Raw genomic sequence first — 17,655 nt, 5'->3', positions numbered from 1 at the left:
AATCAAACACGCATCGAGAAACGTACACAGGACATTGGGACGATGCGGGTGTCCAGACCTTGAGAAATCAATCAGAGCTCGCTGATGGAACGCATCGGGGCGAAGGTCATTATCAAGTGGCGGTGTTCCGACAAATGTTCGGTCTGTGTCGGTCGTACTGCGGTCGTGCTCGCCTGGAAGCCAATAATTTTCATTTCAACGCACAAATTTAATCACCATCGAGAAATGGCAAACGCTCGTTAGTTTTGAAACGCACTGCTGGGATGCGAGTGAGAGATGATAATGTACGCTGCTACACTCCCCCGAAATTCACAGTAAGCCACGGAACCACGTCAGACGAGAGGGCATTCCCTCAATCATCATAGCGAATCGCATCAACGGTTTGCCCTGGCCATCAAACGCTAGAGCACGTGCTAGTTTTGGGAAGGAAAAAAGCACACCGTACTGTGGAGAATGACAAATCACAGCCGAGCATCATGGGGTTTGCTCCCGGCGGTGTGATGGAAGCATAATTATGCAACAACAAGAGTAGAGTTTGTTGCGAAGGTGGTTTAGTGGTACTTTACGGGTATAATTAAATTAATAAGAGAGCTCGTGTTTCTCCCGTCCCGTCTGTTTGTGAGGTTCGTCAGTTAAAATGGAATCGATTTGACACCGTTCGGCGCGATGTTTTGGGCCACCGGTCAAAATAGATAGCCCGGTAGGTGTTTATTTAGTGACAAGGTCGACACTAATGCTTGTACATTAAAGCCGTCCTACGCAAACGAAGGAGTCACTATGCGTTTCGTTCGGAAGAGCTGGTCGGCAGAAGCCTGAATCGAAATAGTTTGCCAGTAATTGGTAGTTAAGCACTTTAGGCAACCTGGGATCCGATGTGGATTGGGATTTTTGAGTTGGTAGGTTAAGCATTTCTGACATAAGACTGGTGCGATCCGGTGGTCGAGGCGACAGTGGCGCCGATCTTCACTCGGCAGGACCGGGGCGTAAATCCGGACCGCATTGCCGTTCGCAGGGTCACTACAGGTAGTCACTATGGGAAAAAGCAAGTCACAGAAAGCCAGAAATGGCAGGCCTTTCGAGGTTGTCTTATTTGACCCAACGGCAGTATCCGGATGAGGTTTGAACCATGGTCCTGCCGTATGAAGACGGGCACCATCGATAACAACTCCTCGATAATTTTAAAGGGATTTACTTGAAATGATATCTTGCAGCTTGAACAGTCGGTTAAGTTAGTGGGGCTTTTTATGACTCCAGGAAGAAAGCTGATATTTTTAGCCGATGTCTGTCAAAACATCTAAGCTCATCCCATATTGAGGATAAAAACGTAACTGTGGCAGAAGGATCATTGAAGGCTCCTTCTTAAGGTAAGACATCATACACGCCAGTGAAGAGTTTCTCAAGGAGATCTCAATCATTGAATATGTTGTTAGAAGATAGGATTTAAATTTTAGCCGAGGATAACCGAGAATTCAATATAAGATTTCTTGAGCATCGTTCCGTGATTAAATCCTGGATCCCGACCACTTCAACTACTTTAAATTACAAATCAAGCCGTTATCTCCCACACGTAATGGATACACGCGTGTAGGCATCAAGCCACATTACCAACCAGAATATTCACAAAACATTCTCCATCGCTTACAATAAACGCTCAGATAAACAATCACACTGCGGTACAAGCCTCTCTTAGCCTTCTTTGCTTCCGACACAAGGTAAACGCATGCGACAAACGAGCCAAGATTAAGACGCGGTATCCAGGTCGCGGATCACGCAAAGCTCCCACACACACACACACACAACCCAGTTCGCAGCCCACTCTCGATGCTCTGGTTGCCGGCAGGCCAATTAAAACCTGCCAATCGCCGGCGGCACGCAATGCCAGCATCGCCACCCGCCACGCCCGCCGTTCGCTAATGCACTGCACCGGAATTGCAAATTGCTCAATTTACCCACCAAAGTGACCTTCCCTGTTTCTGTCTTAATCGTCAGCGAGCATCAAATTAAGTCACGAAACACAGCGCTCCACAGGCTCACCGGGAACGCAACACGCATTGCATCGCTTTTCTAGTGTAGGCTCGCTCCCAAGAAAATGGGACCACGAGGTCCGCGTGAGTGCGGTGACTCGCGGCGACACCTTTCGAAGAATGATTGCTTTCTGAGCAGCGCGAGCACCGCAGTTGGCCGGCCCGGCTGACCCAACGGTCAGCTCCACAGGGCACACCGAAATCGAAAATCCCACAGGTGCCCCCCCAGTCGGTACAAAACTCACTTTCTTTGGACGCGCTACCACCTGCAGGTACGTTTCGTGATTTTGTTTGAGCATCATCATCATCATCATCTTGACTTTCTTCGCCGCGTAAGGCATTCCGACACGAGAAATGTAAATCTAACAACAATAAACCCGAAACGCCAGTCGATGTGTGTGTGTGTTTGTGTTTGAAATTATAATTAACTTTTGAATCATAAATTTTGCTTCTCGACCGTATCTATTGATCCAAACTCCACCAGCAATCTTCCGTCCATCATTTCGGGGTGACCACCGAGGTGACCCATTTCTCAGGCCAAATCCCCAAAATTCAAAGCGCGTCGTGACGACGATGGCTTACGGATCGGGGTCGGTTCGTTATTTTGCTGCGATTGTTTCATCGCTGGCGGGCATCATTTTTCTCCTACACGTCATTTATTGGTTTGCTGTGTGAAGTGGTCGGCCAATTCGATTATCGATTGCACTACTCTCGGGGACAGGTGAGAGTTCTCACCGGCCGAGTGAGAAATCAATCGACCCGCGAACTTTGCACCAGCGTCCCCGGTCGTGGTCACGATTTTTGGTACCGTATGACATCTGCCCGGGTGCGCTCTAATTGGGCATGTTTGGTCGTTTGGAGGCACCATTCGAGGGAGAAGCTTCCCAGAAAAATAGGTCAGCTTGACGTAGCACGTTGAGTAAATAGAAGGCTTGTTGTGAATGAAATCGTACTTGAATTACTTCTGACAAAAAAGCGCGCTTTCCCTGAATATTTTAAGTAGTTTTAAGGATTCAAACTTAAAACTTACATCATTTTTCGATTCTTGTAGTAATATTCTGGTTAAAAACATCATCAGATAACAGAGTAATATTTACAATCTCAAGTAACATCAAATAGCATACCTTCAGGCTGATTAACTATTTAAGAACTGAATTTTAAAAGAGAGTCCCTGATTTTTTAAGGTAAATTCTCAGATTGTAAATGCAGTTAAAATAAGCTGGTTCTGGCTTGGTATAGCTCTGCTGATGCTTCAAAATTGAACCCTATATAACACGTAGCGTTAACTAAACAGAAGGATTGTTGTGAATGAAGTCACAGTTGAATTACTTTTGACAATGTATATAATCTGAAAATATTCGATTGCTCAAAATTTACATCATTTGAAGTAATATTCTTGCTGTAGACATCATCAGAATTCAGAATAATATTTTAGGAGCTAGAAGGTCTACTACTTCCCTTTAAACATCAAGAAATCTCACTTAACATCAAATTGCATACTTTCAGGCTGATTCAATTAAAACAAATCCTCGATTTTTAAGAATAAACTCTCGGATTTAAAATGCAGTGAACTACATACGAAAAAGAGCTGGTTGCGTGTTCTGGTTTCAAATTGAACCCTACATAACTCAATTTATCTCAAACTTGATACAGTCGTGCTCATCACAACCTTCTTCACAAGAACTCTAACGCGAGGAAGCCATGCCATCTCGCCGTCCCAATCCTGTTCCACTTAGTGTCATAACAAAACTCAGCCTTTTATTTACGCTGCACCAACCCTACATATACGTATCGGCATCACATCCGTAAATCGATCCCAGGATAGAGCGGAATACAAATTTTAGTCCACAAATCGAGCAACGAAACCCAAACCTTCGCCACAATGAATCTGCACACTCATCCCGCTAAGATATGCATCCCATCGCGCTCCCAACCTGCCCGGCAAAACGGTTTTGATTGATATGCCTTCAGAACGGAACCACCTCGTGCATGTCCGAATCTCCCCGGTAATGCCCGAAGCCCACGGGGCACCGCAACGAGATGCTGAAAATCGGAAAGATGAAATATCTTTATCATTATGGCGTAACCTCCTCGCCTCGCTCCTTTCGACCAGCACAGTGAAATAGAGTAATAAGAGAGCAGCGAACTAGCAGCAACAACAAAAAAAGGATAAGGCAAAAGCGATCAGGATATCGATAGCCGTCGGATGTACCGGGTAGCTGCCGGAACTGCTGCCAGCTGTTACCCCGATAAGAGCGGTGAAAAATTGACTTGAACTCATTTTTATCGCAACCTTTAACCAGACCCCATTGCTCACCTACCAGGCCAAGCTGTTTCGTTTCGGCGTCCGCAGCCTCCATCCACCGTCCCATCCTCCTTGACCACGTGGACTGTACGTGCTGGAGTGGAGTAGTGTAGGAGGCACGCAAGAACCAGAGCTCTTTATCGTTGGTCGATATCCAAGGATATACTCGAGCGTAGTGAACCCTCAGCCCAATAGCTGGCCGATTTAGCTCGAGAGTGTATAGAAGTGATTTTCTTATTTTTATCCCTTTTTTTTTTGGCTATCCGCCCTTTTCTTAACCGAATGTTAGCTCAAGCACCAGCAGTACAAAATGCTCTTATTTATCATCCATCGACTGACCGTGAAAGAATGTGCTGGCCACGAATCGACACCGACCTCCGGCGGGGGGGACTCGCTGTACGGAAGGATGACCAAATTTTCCAAAACCCCATCAGGCAGGTCCGGCTGCACCTGGGTGAGCGGGGGTCTGGGTGGGGGGAAAACCTTCCGGACGCAACCAATTTATCATAACGAGCGTTCAAACCCACACTTATGGTCCTGTGGCTGCGCCCAGATGGGAGGATGTGTGAAAATTGAAACGCAAACGCCACTCACTTTTACCACTTTGGGCCACGATCGGGACCACCACGGTGCGGTCGCCGCTAGGGGGCTAGCCAGCCAAAGAAGACAGCCAGGAGCCAGAAGCACCAGGTCTGTTTTCCCGTTTTTTTATGGTTGCATTAAAAAAACTGCACAAAAGCAACCGGCCAAGGCAGAGCAGCTGGCCGAGTGGCTTCCGGGTGCGGTTACGTGCATTCATTTATTAAGGTACGTAACCGATGGATGGATGGTCGGTCCATTTACTGCTCTCCGCTCTTACAATGTATCCTTTTTTTTTTTTTTGTTGGGCACGGAAAACGAACTGCTTTTTCATTCTAAATATTAAATGAAGTTTTTTTTTGGGTTGCACAGGGTGTGCTTTATTGTATAAGGTGAATAATATCAGGAGGATGGAGCCTTACGAACTCAAAGTGGTTCCGAGCTTTAGGCCAGTGGAGGCAGCCCGATCATGTCATGAGAATGGCACCGGACGACCATCCCGCAATGTTCTTTTAGACTGTCCACATTGGCAGAGGAGGTATGATAAGCCTAAACTGAGAAAGAGTGATGGCGTTGATGAGTCCGGGATAATGGATTGGTAGACGTTGGCTCTATACCGAGGACCTTTGTGGCAGGTCAAAACCTTGAAGCGAAAATTGCAGAATCGACCTTGCTGAAGTGACTTCAACTTCATCAGGAGAAGTTCACATTGAAATGTTGTACCCTTACTTTTATCCATCGTGTGTCTAAATGTAGGAAGATAACAGATTGGACCATCCACAAGAATTCAGACAGTCATGAGACGTGGAACATTTCTTCAATAAATTGTCCAAGTCTCTGGACCGTGGACTCAATGACTCTGAAAGACTCAGATTCACTTTAGCATCAAGAGCGCTAGTCTATCAGTAGTTAAAACTGTCTAAAACTCTAAATCTAGCTCAACAAACAAACTGGAAATTCCGTTTTTCTCAGGTCTACTACAATAAGCTGTTACTGTTATAGCTTTTCGAAGCCTCGAGTCATAAATATTTTAATGACAAATGCATTTTTTTTCTTATTGCAGACCTAATAATAAATCTTCTCACTCTACTCCCCACAACTTAATTATTGAATCATCTACTCCTCTCTCTCTCACTCTCAGCTCAGATTTGTCATCTCTTCCAAATGCATGCCTGCGGTTGCATCTGGCTGTATAATCTGATTCGTTCCGCGCCATTTAAATACCCCGGTATTGTTCGCAATCTAATTTTAATTCCCTTTCCAACCGCGCACCGCAAACACAAATGTTTTGTACAAATCCGTTTAATCGACAACTACAACCATGTTTATGTAATTGTTTTACGCACCATAAAACCCGTACGATTACCGACTAACAGACAAAAAAAACCATGCTCGAGAACGGAAAATCGCCCCCCCCCCCCCCCTTTATCCCCATGGTTGGAAAAACCAACCATTGACACCGGGGTAAGGTCATAAAGGTGCGCATCATATTTTCCACTGCTCTATCTTGTCCCCGGGACTGTTTTTATTAATCGCTTTTATTCCATTAGCGACCAACCAAAAACTAACAATAAATGCTACCACACACAAAAACAAAACAAATCACACACAATCACTCCGTCCGGACAACAATACGAGGCCGGATTTATCGGCTCGGAGTGGATCGGGGGCAGAAAAAAACAAACCTGCCGGATCAGAACGAAAGCTGTCCCCGGGATGCAGCTGGCACAAATAAATCCCTTTTACAAAATGGCCAATCAACCTCGGCCCGGTGGGCGATTCTGCAATTGCAATTCGGTGCAGCTGCACTGAGTAAACGGATTGTTCTGCCGGGGTTTTTTTTTTCCTGGTTGGTTGGGGTGAGGATTTTTCTGTATTTTTGTGTGTTTTCGATCCGTTGGAGCGATTGTGTTATTCCGATTGCGTTCACCCTTTCACCATTGAGCCTCAGTTCAATGCGTTTTCTTGCAGCAAATATTGGGGGAAAAAAAGCTGCAAATCCCACACACACACACACGCACACTCAGTCGCTCAATTACTGTGCCTGTGGATCGTGGATCACGCACTTGACCATCCGATGGTTCGGTTGCTGCCGAACAGATTTCGAACAATACGTCCGCATTCCATTAGAAGGAGGCCGTTTTTGGGGAGTGTTGATTTCCTGTCAATCCTGTGCCAAATCGGACGAGCCGAGCTGAGCGTGTGGCCACACGTGTTCGCCAATGGTCATAGAATGTATGTGGCTTGTTTTTTTTTTTGTTATTGGTATTGCTCATTGGCGGCAATCACATCTCCACGGCAGGAAAATGTCCAACAATGGGGTGAAATTGTATGAGCCAATCTCTCCCGCTATGGATGGAAATTCCCCATGGGGAGACTCCACTGAGAGAGAAAGCGGCCAGGGGACAAAGTTGATACGACGATGCTGGTATGTTTCGGGGGGCAGCTTGCCTCCATTACCATGGATAACCGACGTTGGACGGGGTTGACTCGCGCTTGCCTTGCTGGCACGTTGGCAACCCTTAATCCTTTAGCGGTAATCAAGCACAACTTCGCGACCACCGTGCGCACCAAAGGGATAGACGGATAGGCTATGTGAGTGATTTTTTCTGCTCTGTGTCCACTTTGATCGTCCCCGGAACCAGTTCGGCCCGGCGAACTAGCGCGATTCCGAAGCAGAGATATGAGCGCGCTCACTCAAATGGAATATTAGATTAAATTATTAACACAATACCCCGGGCCCTGTGGGCACATGCATGAGGCACCTCCTTTTTCGGTGGTGTACCTTCACTGCTTACACTTTTCATTCCATTCGTTGATAGAAGACGAGTCAAGGTCTTCTCGACACGAGGGTAAAACAACCCTTCTACATGGAAAAGCTGGGAATACATCAAAATAGAATTTCTGTAGCATAGTGGAGACCCTCCTTTTCATTCGTCATAAATGATCTAATCTTCTTGTTCTCCATCAAGATTATTACTTTTCTCTTTTTTATTATTCATCTCTGATAAATTTTCATCTGCTTCCTCTTCGGCCCTGTTGAGTTACCTTTTTTCTACATTGTTTTATTTCGTCTTTTATTTTTTTAAAGAATTTTCTATTTCTTATTTCTTGTTTTACCTTTTTTTTCTTCTTTTTTGTTTGTCGTTTCATAATGTTTCTTAAGTGGTTTATGTATATATACCAAATTTTTTGTTAACTTTTTTGTCCATTTGTTTTGGTTCCAGGTGCTTAGAGAGTGTTTTAATTAGTTTTAGATTTTATTCGTCAGTTACGGTCGAAATGTATTACTTCATGTTTGTTTTCACATTTACCCTTTTCTAATATAAACGAAATATTTGTTTAATATATTTTACATTTAAAGCTATCTTTATTGTTTTTATTTTCCTTTGTATTGTGTTTGTTTTGTTATACGAATTTCTTTATTATTATACTACTTTTATTTAATTCTGAATTGCTTCTTAGTCGTGTTCAATCTTGTTACTGTTTTCCTTGTTTTGTTTTTTTTTTTGTATTGTAGCTACGATTTTACTGGCTCATGTTTTGATGATTCAGAAAATCAATTTTCTGTTGAATATTTTTGTTAGATTTTTCTATCTTTGTATGGGAAAGTTTTTACATCCTTTTTCAATTCATTTCATGCATTTTAGCTTCTTTTTTGTAGTAATTTTGTTTTAGGATAGAATGTTTATGTTTTTAATTTTTTTCTCTATTTGTTTCCTTTTTTATCATCCATCAATCTTTATATTTTCGTGTTTTTTCATGACCTTCTAATTTTCCATAAATTATTTTCCCTTTTCTCCAAGTTTGTTGTACGTAGTTTTGCATTCCATTTTTACCTTTTCCGTATAAAATGATCCAAAACCATAAACTCGCTGTCCATAGCCACTATCGGGAGGGTTTATTGCCCCGGTGTTATGGTCCATTCAATCTACTCAGATAAGTCACCGTATCCTTTGAGCGAGTGGTACGGAATGCAGAGTAAAAAACAAATACACACACACACACACGTTAGAACACAATCCACAAATGCAGTTCGCTAGCCACCAAACGATGCGATAACTTCGTTGTGACATGCAAAACGAAACAGCGGGAAAAAAGGTGCCCCATCCATTGGAATTGAAATAAAAAGCTACCATTGTTTTAATCAATTTATTGTTTTTGTTATGCTTCGTTGACGAGTGGTTTTTCTTTCCCACCCCGTTGCCCAGCTGAAACTCACTGTAACATTTTTTTCTCATTTGGTTCATTTTTGTTTTTTGTTCTATTAATTTCTTCCACTTCCATTGCTAGTCCGCCATTGGTCCGTGCATCAGCCGGAGAAGGATACCGCACCGAACGGCTGGAAGGCTTGAACTTTATGCCGGAATGCAATACCGATGCGGTCGACGAGCAAATGATGGATGAAAATCGTTTCTGCCAGTCCGTGGCGGTCGCAGCATTTTAGCGTTTTTTGTTCGCCCATTGCCAGTGCAGTGGCCAGCGTGCCAGCGTTAGTGGTTAAAAACGTTTAAATAAAACATCAATTCAATGCCACGTTTCAGACACGCTTCCGATGAGGGTGTTAGAGGGGCGTTGAGGGAGAAAAGAGAGAGAGTCATGAGAGTCATGGAATGGAAAATAAAGGAAAAATATGGCACCACAATACAATTCAAGCATCCGGGCCATCCGATTCCCGGATCCCCAGGACCTCGGGAACGATTCAAGGACGATCCGGCACCGGGGGGAGGTTTCCGTTTCGCGTTTTACGCGACCATAATCGTGACAAATTGTCGAATATATTACGCCAATATTTATCACCTGCATTTGTCAATTTACCATCAATGAAACGAACAGTGTGGACCTTGGAGTTTTACCACTTACGGGGGGTGATTTCTTTGTCGAAGTACGATTTAAAGGAAGGGTTATTATTTTTATAACCTGAAAAAGACAAACAATTAGTTATTTGATCCGTTGTTGGAATTAAATTTGTTTTTCTCCTTAAAAATATTTTACATCACGGATACAATCAATTAAAAGTGCCTGCATTATTTTCAAAACAATTTCACCCAAACCCGGTCCAATTTGAAGTAAAATTAACCACTAGCACGCACCCCATTAACACCAACCGAGCGCAAGACGGATCTGGTATTTCGAGAGCCAGTTCCATTAGAAGCACCATCCGTACCTGAGTTATGACCGTTCGGAAAAGGGTAATGTGTCGTCATGCGGCTTGTGCCGAACGGCCCGTCGCTACTGACCGCTAAGCACGCTAATGTATTCATTCCATGATATGTCACCCGGCAGATAGTAGGTTGCCCTTTTCCCTACTTCCCTCCAAAAAGAAAAACCGAACGAAACATTCCAGCACCAGAACACAAGCAAAAAAACAAAAGGAAGGAAAAACGAACGAAAGAACATCGGTCGATTCGTTTGCTGGGGGGGAAAAATTATGAACGAACACCAGGAACGGAAACGTATCCCCGCGGGAGAACTTTACACGGAATACATTCTTTTCTTTTGCATAAAAACTGTCATGAAAGTCCTTACGTCACGTGCACGTCATTGGGGTGACGGAATAAATGTCAAGTAGGGGGAGGTCAAAAGGGCAGCTGTAAAGTGGCTCAGCAATTGATCTTGTTTTTGTTCTGGGGTTAGTTTATTCGAATGCTCATCAGGTCCTTTGTTCACCAGTTAAAATTTAGTTATGAGTGTTATATCTAGTTGACTTATATTAATAGTGCTTGTTTTGATTTTGCTATTTGCGAATAATAGCTCTAAAAAGACCTGTTAAACAGCATTTCTTCTGCTTCTTCTTCCTTGGCAAAACAACCTCGAGTGGTCTCTGCCTGCCGTTTTCGGATTTCTGTAACTTCCTGTCAGCCCTGCGTACGGGGAAATGGACTGGTTGGGATTTGAACCCCGGTCTTGCCGTGTGAGATCCGGCGTTGTTATCGCCTCGGCAACCGGACCCCTGCAGTTATTTTTTTACCATTTTTTAATTTTATATTATATTTCTCAATTCTTCTAAATTCTAATTTCGCATTGAATTTTTTATTACTTTTTAGTTTTGAGTTCTGAAGAAGCTGATTTTTTGAGAATCCTTTGAGCTCTTTTTTATCATTTCTATCTTCAGTTTAGCATTTCTTATCATGGGTTTTTTAAGTTCTGTACATTAACCCTTTTTATTATTTCATGCAGTTGGATGCAACCTTCTTTTTTATCTTATTTTTTAGATTTTTATTATTGTTTTCAATTTATGATATTGCTATCGACTTTGTCAAAAAAAATTTTGACATGTAGACACTTATTTTCTTTACTGAAATAAGCTATATTTGCCATCCTACTGGGAGTAATTCCTATGACGTGATTTTCCCAATAGATTACTTATAAACATCTCGGTTCAGGAAACTTGAGAGTTATTCTGTGAAATTTTCCTAATTGATTCCTGTTAGTAAGTGTGTGGTAGTAGGCAAATATGTTTTCACTATTTTCTACCCTCATCCGTGAAATGCCCATTTTCCGTTCAGTTTGTTGTAGGAATTTTCATACCCACCCCACTCACCACACTCACATCAAATCCCGGAAGCTCTATCCACATGCCGTCCAACGGAACGTTCGGACTGGCGCAATTTAAATCCCTCAACATGGCAGCTACTTGACCCTGTAGGAACTGTTAACATGACCCCATTAGGGCCGATGTTAGCAGTGGAAAAATACGCCCTCTCCTCCCTCCCTTCCAACCCACCTGTGCCGAAAGAATCCTTCCAGTCCTTCCGATTCCGAAACGATTGCTATCCAGAAGTATCCATTTGTGGCACGGCGTTTAACCATAAAACGATACACGCCACACCAACTACTGCATGGGTTCAGCTTGGTGTGTAAAGTGCTTAGCATGCAGGCATACCGCTCCTGGCTCACCTGGCTCACCCACTGTACCACCCCGGGATATTCGCTTTTCCGAGCGAAAAATAGAGAGGGAGCGAAAAAAAAATGAACCATGAAATGGTTTACCACCGGCGCCCACCGGGCCTTATGCAAACAGTTCCCTCGGAGCGTTGAGCTCGGGCTGGACAATAGGAGAAAAACGCACCTGGAAAACACACAGACACACACACATTTTCATACGGGGGGCGATTTGCGACCGCTGTAAGTTAAAGGGCGCGAGACCAAACAAAAAATGTGTCTATTAATTTTAAGCATTCCAATTCCGCAAACCAGCAGCCGGACACACATTTGCCGGACCTTTTAATCCAATTAATTTTCATTACAATTATTTAAGGCTTTTTTCTGCCGTTTTTACGCCCCCCCCCCCCCCCTCTCTAAAAAACATGTGCATAGATTTAAGTACATAAAAAACGTAGGCGGCAGACAGATGGGGGACTATTTGCATTTTTTTAATTTCATTTCATGTTTAGCACCGAAAGCAAATAGCAGACGAAGCGTTTGAGAACAAGGGACAGGAAAATGGGACCTGTTTTCCGCACTTTTTTGTTATCACAATTGTCCTGTTGAGTCCTTTTAAGGCGGCACAGTGGGATTTCGAGGACAAATATTGGGGTAAAATTAAAACTCATTGGAGAGATTTTTTTAGTGGAATAATTGTTTGTCTTACTATTTCTGCTCTATTTCACCAACAAAACCTTAGCTTTCAGTATCTAGTTGGAATTAGTTTTCCAGTGAGATGAGCTTGCCAGTCTTTTCTTTAATCGGGCACTAAAAAGGGCATGCAGGTTCTGTCATATACTGATGGCATTAGTTTGAGGCTCTCATTCGTTCCAGAAGCTCTGGTTGCATCTGCCCCACCATCAGCTCTGGTAGCAGGTTAACGAGACTAAAATCGCACCTTAGAAGCAGTTTAAAATTTTACAAATCTGGGGTCAAAAGTCAGCGTCAACAACTACATAGAGGCTGTCTAGCAACCGGGCACATTACAGCCTGAGGAAACTTCTCCTCTCACAATACCTGTTACGATGGCTAAGGCTGATACTGAGGAGCTGGGACTGTATAGACCATTTGTAGTACCAGTACTCATATAAGTCTCTGAGGCATAGACTGTCTTAAAATTGACGAAACCCTCTTCGAGTGCTCTCCTCTATCGGGCTACGAATCCGAATGTCCCAGCTCGAATAATCGTATTAAATCGTCCACATTAACAGAGGAGGCAAGATAGAATCAAATTGAGATCAAGTGATGACGTGGATGCTTCCGCCGGGATATTATACTGACAGACGACGGCACTCGCTCCTACGCGGTATTGAGGTCTTCTGAACCTTGACTTGAGCAGCGTCCGGGATTGGTTCAAACACTGCTATTTCATCCCGTAAACCTTGTCATGTTTTCATTTATTTTTAAGTAACATTTTTATATTCACCTTGAGTCCACAGTCGTCTGAAAACGTTGAAGAGATAAAAAATTGGAGGCTACTACTACACACTTATTGTAATAAAAATATAAATTCTTTTTTTTATTTAAACGCTAAAAAAAAGTAATTAAAATAAGAGTTTCTGTTTTCCTCCATTAATCCAAACGTATGCCCACTGTGCGATGGGGGCGGTCAAAACACCGCGTACACAGAGAAGGTTACAGTACAGCGAACCAGGAACACCGTGTTCCAGATGTTACACATGCTTTGTCATATAAATATATTAAACACCTTCATCTCTGTGTCTAGCATCCGGGTGGCACTAATTTCCCACCAAAAAAAGGAAAATCTTACCTATGGAGAAACCTAGGAGAAAAACTTTTCCACCCCGTATCTCCGCTAGCCGTATCCACTTTATCGAGTTGTTTTGCCTTTTTTTGCACCCAGGTTCGTCGGCAGCGTTTTTCGGTCAAAACAAAACCCCCGACTGCCGGTGTATCTATTTCACCCGGACGCTGGCTGATTACTCAAACCCGTAGCTAATTTTTGTTGTGCTACGAGCGAGTGGACGAAAAAACAAAACTTTAGCCACTCATCCCCCAGCTCAGCAAGGGCCAAGCGAAAAGCCCTCTCCCTTTTCTCATACGGGTGAAAATCCTGTCGGACGCAATCCTTACAGCTACACGGTTTTTCCTGCTCGCTCGTTTTTTGTGCTTCCATCTCACTGCATTTGTTTGCCGGTCGAGGTTTGGATTTTTCCTGTTTAATCTTTCGCTTTGTATTTTTTGTTTTCACCTCTTTTCTTTTTCTACTAACCAACCGGCGTGTGCATCAAAGCGTTACCATTGCGATGACGCCCGCCACCGTTGACTTCTCTGATCTCGACCACCCGGAAAGGTTTCCAAGGGGAGCAAAAATAGTAGCGCCTGGGTAGCCGTTTCGCCGAGGGAAAACACGGTTCGGAACAGTTTTCCGGAGGTAAAATTTAAGACTATCTTGTTTTTGTGCCTTGCTCGAGCTCATTCTCCCTTCCAGCTGCGAACTGTAAATGTAACTGGGCAAAATAGAAAAACAGAGTTCGCCCCGGTTCGTCCGTCCTATCGTATCCATCACTAAGATTTGATTGTGTAAGTCTTAAATGGTGGGGCTACCGTCGTCGGGTAGTACGCACCACCGCCATAGCAACGCAACCCTCGTTCGCCATGCAACTCAGTCCCGTACTGAACGCACAGGGCCCACAGGCAGGAAATTACTTTAACGTCCAAACGAGTCTATCCCCTTGAAGGACGGTGAACAACCATTTGGGGCAAAAGACGACCCAAACGCTCCCAAATGCTCGGTGTGCTTTAGGCTTAATTATCGATCGGCATGAATATCCTGGAATGGTACAAGCTCACTCACACCGCCACCGCCCAAGTGCGGAAGTCACCGTCTGTACTTCACGTACGCGAAAGCCACACAGCCCGTGTGGAGCAAGAAGTTTTCCCTACTGGCTGAGTTGGGGAAATAAAAAATTGTCCACCAACTGAGCTTCCACGGAGCAAAACGAAAGAGAAAACAAGGACGCGATAACAAATTGCATGCATATTAACGCAGACGTGACGATAGTATAAATTTTCACGCCTTCTCCCCCAGTGCAAGCGCGCGCGACGAAAGAAAAATTTGCTTCGAAAAGCGAAAGTGAATAAAAACGCGTGAATATTTCGTTTTCCTTCCTAACATATTTGTCCATTTTTCATCACGCGGTCGCCCACTCGGTGTGGGGCAGCCTCTGGCACCATATGCGGGAAATGCGTGGCGAGTTTCTCTTGCTTGGGAACGCAACTTTCCTCTTCCGGGTTAGGTGCGAAACTAACTGGTTCGTGAAGCACGGTGAAGCAAGTTTCATCCCGATTTAGGTGGATGAACTTTTCACGAAGGATGCGTGTTCATCCCGAGAGGATGGCAACGATGAGCAGCGATGAGTGGTGTGATTGGATTCACGCGAGTGAGAGATTGTAACGGTTGTGGGGTGCAATATTTCAAAAGGACTTAATTTATTTCCAAAACGGGGAAAAGCGTTCGTGAAAAGCTTTACAAAGGAGCTGAAGTTTTGAAATATTTCAATATTTTGATTACAGGGTTTTCCATATGATAGAACCCTGCCAGCGCGTACGACAACGACAAAAGCAGCGCGTGTAAAACAACGGCGGCACATGATAGCAGCAGGAATTTCACTGCACTAAGTTATTAAAGACGTGCACGTAAATGTCTATTGAAATAAATCCATTTCTTATGAATATTTTTTGGAACATTAGATGGATATTTTTGTTTATCTGTGTTTGTTCTTCATATTGAACCGGGCCTATGATTTTCAACACCCATTTAAAACAATTCTCATTCGGAATTAATTATTATATTTCTAATTTTTCGCATACCAAATGAATTTATCTACAGATTAACTAATTTTAACTCAAGCTTTACGCTAAAAAAAACTTTTTCATGTGTTTCAATATTTTTGCGGTGTTCAATATTTATTGAAAAAAATCAAAATGATGCCAACTTATAAAAAATCCTATGCCCAATTAATTATATTTCAATAGCTCGGTAAACGTAAGGCCATTGTTGAGCTTTAACACTGTTTTTTTTTTTTTGAACAATAAAACATTTATTTTTACTTTACTAAATCAGAATATCTTATATCTGAAAAAATAAACCAATGTTATATTAGTATTAACTGCATAGCAGTATTGCTATAAATGCTTGTTGTTTAGTCAATATTTGTTCTTAATAACTTTGGTTTATTCTGTTTACCAATGACTGATTGAGAGTAAAAGCAAATTTACAAACAAAATTAATAATTAAGCTACAACTCTGTTCATCTGAAACCCCAGCAAAAACCCTGTTGAGAACCATATTCCAATTAAAATTTCTAAAAGTGATAGGGTTTTCGTATAGAAATAAAATTAACCTGAAAACCCCTGTAATTCTAAGCTTCTTCTCTCTAAGAAAACTAAAAAGAAATTTAAAAGTATTATTAAATAAAAAAAAGTCATCATTTGTACTGTCCTGTCCATTTAATCGTCTAGATTCATTTAAAACACATAACACCACTTTCAAGTCCATCTTTACAACCAAAAAAAACACCAACTCAAATTAACACACCTTTTCGCACAACCAACTGCAATCAGTTTTTATTTGCTAAAAAGTTTGAATGAACTCTTTTTCTTTTGCAAGTCACATACGCACACACACACACACTAATTACATCATTTCCCATTCAAAGCGTACACAGCCCAACGTTTGTCATAACTGTTTTTATTTGCTATTAAATTACGACAACAAACAACAACTGTCTCTTCTTATAACACGCGTTGCGTCTTCACCTTCAGGGCAGCGCATTTGTCAGGCAGCAGTTCAACAACGGACGGCAACCGCGACCGAATTTAAATCTATTCCACTCGTTTCGTGACAGTGAACTGTGGGTCAACATGAAACCATCTTCTATCGTTGTTGGGGGCCTCATTTTTCTGACGACTTTAATTTCCCCCATCCAAACCCTACCAACGTTTGATATTCGTGAAATGCGCAGTGTGAAGCAGTTATCCAAATGTTGGGCACATAACCTCCAAAAGTACAACATTTCTTTAAAGGAAAAGGTTGAGTGGCGACCGATTTGGGAAGATGTTTCCATCTGGTGCTTCAACAGGTAACAACAATCGGTTTGCAAGCATTTCGATTCGTGTATATCATATTATTATTCATTTTCCCACAGGAAATCAGACAAATTCCGGCTAACCTTAAATGACTACGGTGACTTCGGTGAGGTATTGCAACGGAACCGCTCGACCGTACTGTTCGTGCACGGCTGGCTACAGAACAAGCTACAGTTTGCGGAAGGTGCGAAACGGCTCGCTTTAGCTGTGACCAGTCGCAACTATTGTGTGGTAGACTTTGAATCACTTGCCACGGTGGAATTGCGGCTGTTCATTAACCAAGTCTCGCTTCGCATTGCCACCTTTCTGGCCGGGTTTGTGCAAAGTCTCGGTGCAATCGACATTCCGCCGGAGCAAGTCACACTCGTCGGGGAAGGTGTTACCGCCCATCTGGTTGGACAGACGGGACAGCTACTGGCGGGACAACTTGGTTCCATTATCGGGCTGGATCCGTTGGGACCATTCTACACAGTAGGCCCGGCGATGCAGAGTCCTCGCGGCACCCTGGACCCAACCGATGCTCGGTTCGTGCAGGTGTGGTACAGTTCGATCGGTCAGCTAGGTTCACCCATGCCGTTGGGACATCAGAACATCTACCTTAACGGTGGACTGCATCCTCAGCCCGCCTGTTCCTGCTTCAGCAAGGCCTTTGGTACAACCAACCTGTGTAAGTGTAAAGCATAACAACCTGCTGGAACGGTTTTCTAA

At 43.2% G+C, this 17,655-nt stretch overlaps 1 protein-coding gene across 1 annotated transcript in view; it reads left to right on the top strand.

Annotated features, from left to right (window-relative positions):
* LOC118508242 (phospholipase A1 member A-like) overlaps positions 1-17,655 on the top strand; it is a 63,732-nt gene that overhangs the window by 45,391 nt on the left and 686 nt on the right. The window contains exons 2-3 of the mRNA XM_036047856.1: positions 16,624-16,940; positions 17,007-17,614. Coding sequence (XP_035903749.1) covers positions 16,723-16,940; positions 17,007-17,614 — 826 coding nt within the window. The 5' untranslated portion in view covers positions 16,624-16,722. The remainder of the gene's footprint in view (positions 1-16,623; positions 16,941-17,006; positions 17,615-17,655) is intronic.

Source organism: Anopheles stephensi, chromosome 2, assembly GCF_013141755.1.
Source record: "Anopheles stephensi strain Indian chromosome 2, UCI_ANSTEP_V1.0, whole genome shotgun sequence".
Classification (NCBI taxonomy): Eukaryota; Metazoa; Arthropoda; class Insecta; order Diptera; family Culicidae; genus Anopheles; species Anopheles stephensi.
This window is presented reverse-complemented; position numbering and strand designations above follow the sequence as displayed.